The sequence below is a fragment of the Carassius carassius genome, chromosome 9 (genome assembly GCF_963082965.1).
Source record: "Carassius carassius chromosome 9, fCarCar2.1, whole genome shotgun sequence".
Taxonomy (NCBI): domain Eukaryota; kingdom Metazoa; phylum Chordata; class Actinopteri; order Cypriniformes; family Cyprinidae; genus Carassius; species Carassius carassius.
The window spans coordinates 20717972-20723971 of record NC_081763.1 but is presented as its reverse complement, the minus strand read 5'-3'; the positions used below and the strand labels follow the sequence as shown (position 1 = coordinate 20723971).

The following is a 6000-nucleotide window of genomic DNA, read 5'->3' as shown; positions in this document are numbered from 1 at the left end:
TCCTTCAGACGGCGAAAACTCTTTTAATACCTTATTTTACAATAACAACACTGTATCTCACAGCTGTGCCTCAAAGTTGCCATTCACAATATAATTTTTTTCATATTTTAACCTATATCTCACAATTACCTGAACTCAAGAAATGTGAGAAAGAACAAGTACATTTGATATTTGAATTCAGTAATTTAAGAATGAATAAATGAACGCTTGCATATAGCTAGTCCATCTAAAAGAGACCATACACTTTTCCATTATAGCCTGGAGTTTCCGTGCATAAATTCCATTTTTTAACAGCCCTCTGGTATCCAATCAAACGGACTTGAATTCATGGAGAACATTTAGGTCTGCAATGGAATTTTCTCTAGGAATAACATGCAATTCCCCACAGAGCAAGCTCAAAGGAGCAATGCATACATAAATGTAATTGGGTCTCTTGAAATAAGAGCAGAAAAACCTCCAGAGGAAAACAGCAGTGCACTTTTATTTCAGCCTTCTGACTAAGTCTAGGGTACTAATGTATTATTGAGCGAAGATGAACTATGGTATATCATCCATAACCACGACCTCTTGGAGCTCCACTGGAGAATTGTTCACTGACAGCCCCTGTCAGCACAGATGGTGAGCCTGCCTAATCTCCCCCAGCAGATGCACAGCAGCATTAAATCATAAAACAGGATGTTAAATGTGGAATTAACTCTTTCCTTTCCCAATCATTCTGTGGAATGAATCCCCCTTAGCCCTCAAGATCTGTATGACAACAACTGCTGAATCCCTTTAGATGTCAGAGCAATATCTAATGTACACCTACCATCAATAATCAAACACTGGATTTGTGTCTGGTAAATGAGTTTAGTCACACTAATCTGCACACTGACTGCAGGTGCACCTTATCGAAAGCAAATGGTAAGCAATTTTGCGCCCGGGAAGAAATAGCGATCTCATTACAGCACTGCTGTAACAAACTAACAGTCGTGGAGCATTAGCCATCTTCAAAGGCTTAATTTGGAAAAGCTTCACTGTTGTGCTTGGCAAAAATAATTGAGGATCCGCTTCATTGGCCATTAGAGCTGTATTAAAAAGTCATCCAATGAATTAAGACTCAGCGACAAAAGCAAACTAGCTGTCTAAACAATAGCCATGTACAATAGCATTAGATTTGACAAATGGACCATTAAGCTGGGGTTATGCTGTGTGACCCGATCTTGTCAAAATCCTAGTGAATTATGGGACAGTGGTCTAAAGTGAACAATGTGTGGCTGTCCATCTTCTACCAGTTCGAATAATGTAAAATATAGTTATTTTATGACTTAAAACAGATAAAATAAAAAGGATTATGATGCAACTGTCAATCACAGTGCCTGTGATATTTTAAGAAAGTTCAATAAAGAGCTTTACCCTTTCCAGTACTTACCTTCCGTTGCCCTGCATTGAGACGTAGAGGATTGAGGAAGGGGTCAAAAATCATTCGACTGGTTTCGATGTTGACTGGCGACTGTCTCTTCCCAATCGTGCACAGGTTCCAGGCAGTGTTAACTAGTCCCCAGAAAGATGGCACTAGCGAAATACAAACATAAAAAGTTCAGAGTATTAGCTTTTGTTTTCAAATGTAGACTGTTGTGTTCACCGTTTTGTAATGGGTCATGATCAGATTGGCGGGGGATATATTTGGATTATCTCAAATTGCTCATCCCAGATTTCCTCTGTTAGCCGCATCCATGGTGTGCTGTTATTTTTGAGTTTGGATCTAGTAGTTGACTTTCTTTAAGACAACCTTTTGACTAGCAATCAATTTTAACACTTAATTACCAGGCGCAGTGACGGGTTCTCATTTCAAAATGAGGTCATCATCGTGCATCAATGGAAGAACTGCATGTTAATGTGATTCGCTTCGCAAAAACAAACTCACGAAAAAAAGAAACACAGATGGAATTAGTCACATTAGCCACACAGCCAAAGGACATACTTGACCTTATATGATTAATTTATTCTCGCAGATGTTTTACAGTCCTACAACAGTGAACAACATTATTGCTGATTGCAATGACTTTTATCAGTGCACTGAACCTCAAATCTCATTTATCATATTTAAATTAAACATGACAGATCAAGGGAAGAGCCCAACACCTGGGAAGTTCCTGTCATTAACGTCAAACCTGTATAACTCCCTTTCTTTTGTGAAACACTAAAAGTTTTGTAAAATGTTGGAAGACAAACACTGAATTCAACTTTATTGAGAAAAGAAGAAAAAAAAAACATCAAATGACATCTCTCATCTCTCAAACTATAACAGTCATACGTGTTTGGAACAACATGAGTTTTCACCGACTTCAGGGTGAGATACCCCTTTAACAGAATGAATCTAGTGTGAGCTTGAGTGTGTGACAGCAGCGCGAGAGAAGATGATACTGTGACCCTGACCTCCACTCTGGCCAAATCAAACTCATTAGAACATCAAGAGCTCGGATGCTTCAATGTAAAGAAGATCACCTTTAGTCCACAAAGGCTGAGTTTATAAACAGATTTATCCATGTGAACAAGTGATCTCCTGGCCTGATTCTCCTCTCATCATGTCCAGTTTTGTAGAAGTGAAACTGGACTGGGCTACTTGATGTTTTACCATATTAAGTTAGAGAGAGCGAAAACACATTAGATACAAAGATTAGGCAATAAGAGGAAGCTGTGGAATAACATAAGCTCTTTTCCTTTGAATTCATGAAGGTAATTTTTTCTGTATTTGTATTTATTTTCAGCATCTCTTTATACAGTGACCTAAATAAATGATTATTTCCAAACCCGTGATCCAACCTGTAACGCTGCTTTAGTATGGCATCCTAACAGTCACTGAGCTCATTACGTCGAGTTGGTCTTTATTTTTTTATTTTTTCCCTTCTCAAATGTCTCACTCTGTGCTTTTTTTTTTTAAATGTCAAGGACAGACAGAATATGCAACTGCTTATAAAACCGAGAAAGGAATGAGTAAGACATTTGTGCTCTTTAAAAGTAGGCTCTCTCAGCCTATAATTCAAAATGTAAGATAGCAAATCCTAAAGATTGTCAGACACTAGCTATCATCTTGGATGGAAAAGATTTAAAAAAAACGTAATTATGAACATATTTTTTTTAACCAAAAACACTGAAAAGGCAAATGAATTTTCACCTTCTCTGATCCACCGATATTAAAATCTTGGGTTATTCGATAAGCTGATAAATGGACATAATTTTAGAATTAGGTATAATATACTGCCCTACAAAGCAAAAAGGCAGTAACTGCATTTTTGGTCAAAAATTAGTTATTGTCATTTTCATGACATTCAAGGCATCCTTTGTTATGTGACAAAACATCTTATCTGAAATGTGTGTCGTTTTGGAGAAAAATTGTAGTTGTTTGTACAGTAACTACTTAGGCTGCATGACAGGATAACTTTTAAGTAATTTTTCTCAGTTCTGCACTCTGCGTAGTTACTGCCTTTTTGCTTTGTAGGGCAGTATAGTAAATTTTAACATTTAAGTAATGAGTCAAGAAATAAATTAGCAGGTGAATTTGATCTATTATTGCGTTGTCCTGTTGTGGCACTGTTCCTCAAGATTTTGATTTTATTTTTCTTGCAACTTGCACCCACTGTGCTACACCAGAAATAAAGGTTAAATACAGAAATATGGAACATTTTGTCTTAAAAAATAAAATAAAATAAAAACACCATTAAAAACTAAAATGTATTGGTATAAATGCTAAAAGTGAATTTCGGCATCCCGACATTAAAATGCACATTCTTAAAAAAAAAATATTCACTTTGAGACTTAAGTGTTATTAAATATCAGTGTTTTTAGAAATTAACTTTAAAGTAAGCGTTAGATGCCATTAAATGCATTTAAACAGAAAAATAAAGAAATTAGGCACAAACATTTAAATCCAAGCCAATATTGGCATTATATATCCAGTATGAGATACTGATAATTTAAAAATATCAGGTACTGGTCAATAACGATATAGTACCAATATATTATGTTTTTGTTTTTAAACCAACTGCATGTAGTTTTGTTAATTTTTGCAACTTCAGAGCCCCCTACAATTAAGTGCAATTCACTACTATAAATATGTACATTTCAGTGGATAGCTGTATATGTGTATTTGCTGCTGACATAAAACAATTTCAGCCCTTTCAGCGGATTTTTACATGTTCACCAAACTAACATACTCCCAGATAATACATCTGGGGAATGCATAGGAAAGAAATAAAAGCCATTCACCTTTAGCAATCAGGGTACCATTATAATTTAGAGGTAAAAAAAAATAAAAATACAGTTGCTTTAAAGAGAATCAAGAATAAATCACAATATAACAAATCATGCAACCAACATTAAAAAAAAAGAAGCAGTAACGGCAACCTGAGTTTACTGTATGTTTGAGGTCTTGAGTCTGTTTGTATTTTTAGCTTAAATCTCTCTGAATCCATTGTTAAGGTCTGCAGAGTATTTTGAGCTCCCATCTAGAGTGATTTAATGATTTTGCCGTAGCAGTTGATGAGTAGTAGACAGATGGCACCCTCATCATCAGGGATCTGTGCCAGATTTGGCTTTGGGTTCAATACATTAATGAGAACTCTCTCAAAGTGCTTTTTAGGTATGATGGGACAAATACATAAACTAAACAGCGTACAGTACAGTGCAAGGCTGAGCATTGCTGTTACATCATACTGAAAGTTGCATAAAGTCTTACATATGGAAGTAACACTTTCATTTTAATGCTACAAATATTTACTTTTTACTTATTCTCTTGGCTTTACACATTTCTGCATCTGAGAATTTATTCAACAGTGCAGTTTTCCAGATGTTTGTTTATCCCCTATAGCTGAACATATACATTTAAATCACAGTATAATGGACAATTGCTACTTCAGTTTCGCTAATAGTACCACATAAATGCAGTCACCTGAAACGTCAGACCAGCACTTAATTATTGCTTATTTTTTAAATGTGAAAATGCACTCTACTTTGTTGATGTTTAGAAAGAAGTCTCTTAGGCTCACCATTTATCTGATCCAAAACAGTAAAAACCATAATATTGTGATAAAAAAAGAGTTCTCATATTTAAAAAAGTCATTAATTACTGTGATGCACTGCTGAATGTTAAGCATCATTCTTCCAGTCTTCAGTGTCACATGATCTTCAGAAATTATTCTAATATGCTAATATGCTGCTCAAGAAACATTTCTTACTATAATCAATGCCAATAACAGCTGTGCTGCTTAATATATTTGTAGAAACAAAGATTTTTTTTTTTTGGTTTATTTGATGAATAGAATGTTTTTACTGTAACTTTTGATTAATGCAATTCAACCATGCTGAATAAAAGTATTAATTTTATAAAGCAAAACTTACTGACCCTAAATAATGTCTCTGATTTTATGAATTATAATGTGTTTTTATTGCAAGTGAGACAAGTTTTCAACATGAATTAAAAAAATAGATTATGTAGCAGCTTCAGTGAAACCCTCAGGAGAACAGAAGAGATGCTCTCTTGCAATTAACAATGTAGAAACTTCCTGCCATAGCTATGTAAGCATTATAATGAGCGCATGCCAAAAACAGGACAGAAATATTCATTCATGAATATGCACACATTAAAGAAAAGTGAATCTCTCACCGGAGTGAATTGAAGTCCATGACTGAAAATAGCCTATGCATGTCTAGTGTGAGACTTTTTGGAGCATCACATTCAACTGATAAGACAAAATTATGAAATGAAAATGGGTTCTTCTTCCTAAACTTAAGTTAGTCTCTTAAAGCATTTAATTCGAGTGGCTGGCATGATCAGAGAGTTACATTTTATTCCTGTTGTAAGTATGATGAATCAATCATTAATGCACTTCATACTTGAAACTGATGTGTGTAATTAAACTCCTATTGCAGCTTAATATGCAGAGACATCTATAAGGAAGCCAATTTGTCAGGCTGATTCTCCAAACTGAAAAGTGTAAACATAGTGTCTCTGTGGTGCTT

The 6000-nt window shown here is 35.0% G+C and overlaps 1 protein-coding gene across 1 annotated transcript in view; it reads right to left on the bottom strand.

Moving 5' to 3' along the window:
• Positions 1-6000, bottom strand: part of LOC132149259 (carbonic anhydrase-related protein 10-like) — a 33173-nt gene that overhangs the window by 14378 nt on the left and 12795 nt on the right. The window contains exon 3 of the mRNA XM_059558348.1: positions 1412-1554. Within this exon, the coding sequence (XP_059414331.1) occupies positions 1412-1554 (143 nt within the window). The remainder of the gene's footprint in view (positions 1-1411; positions 1555-6000) is intronic.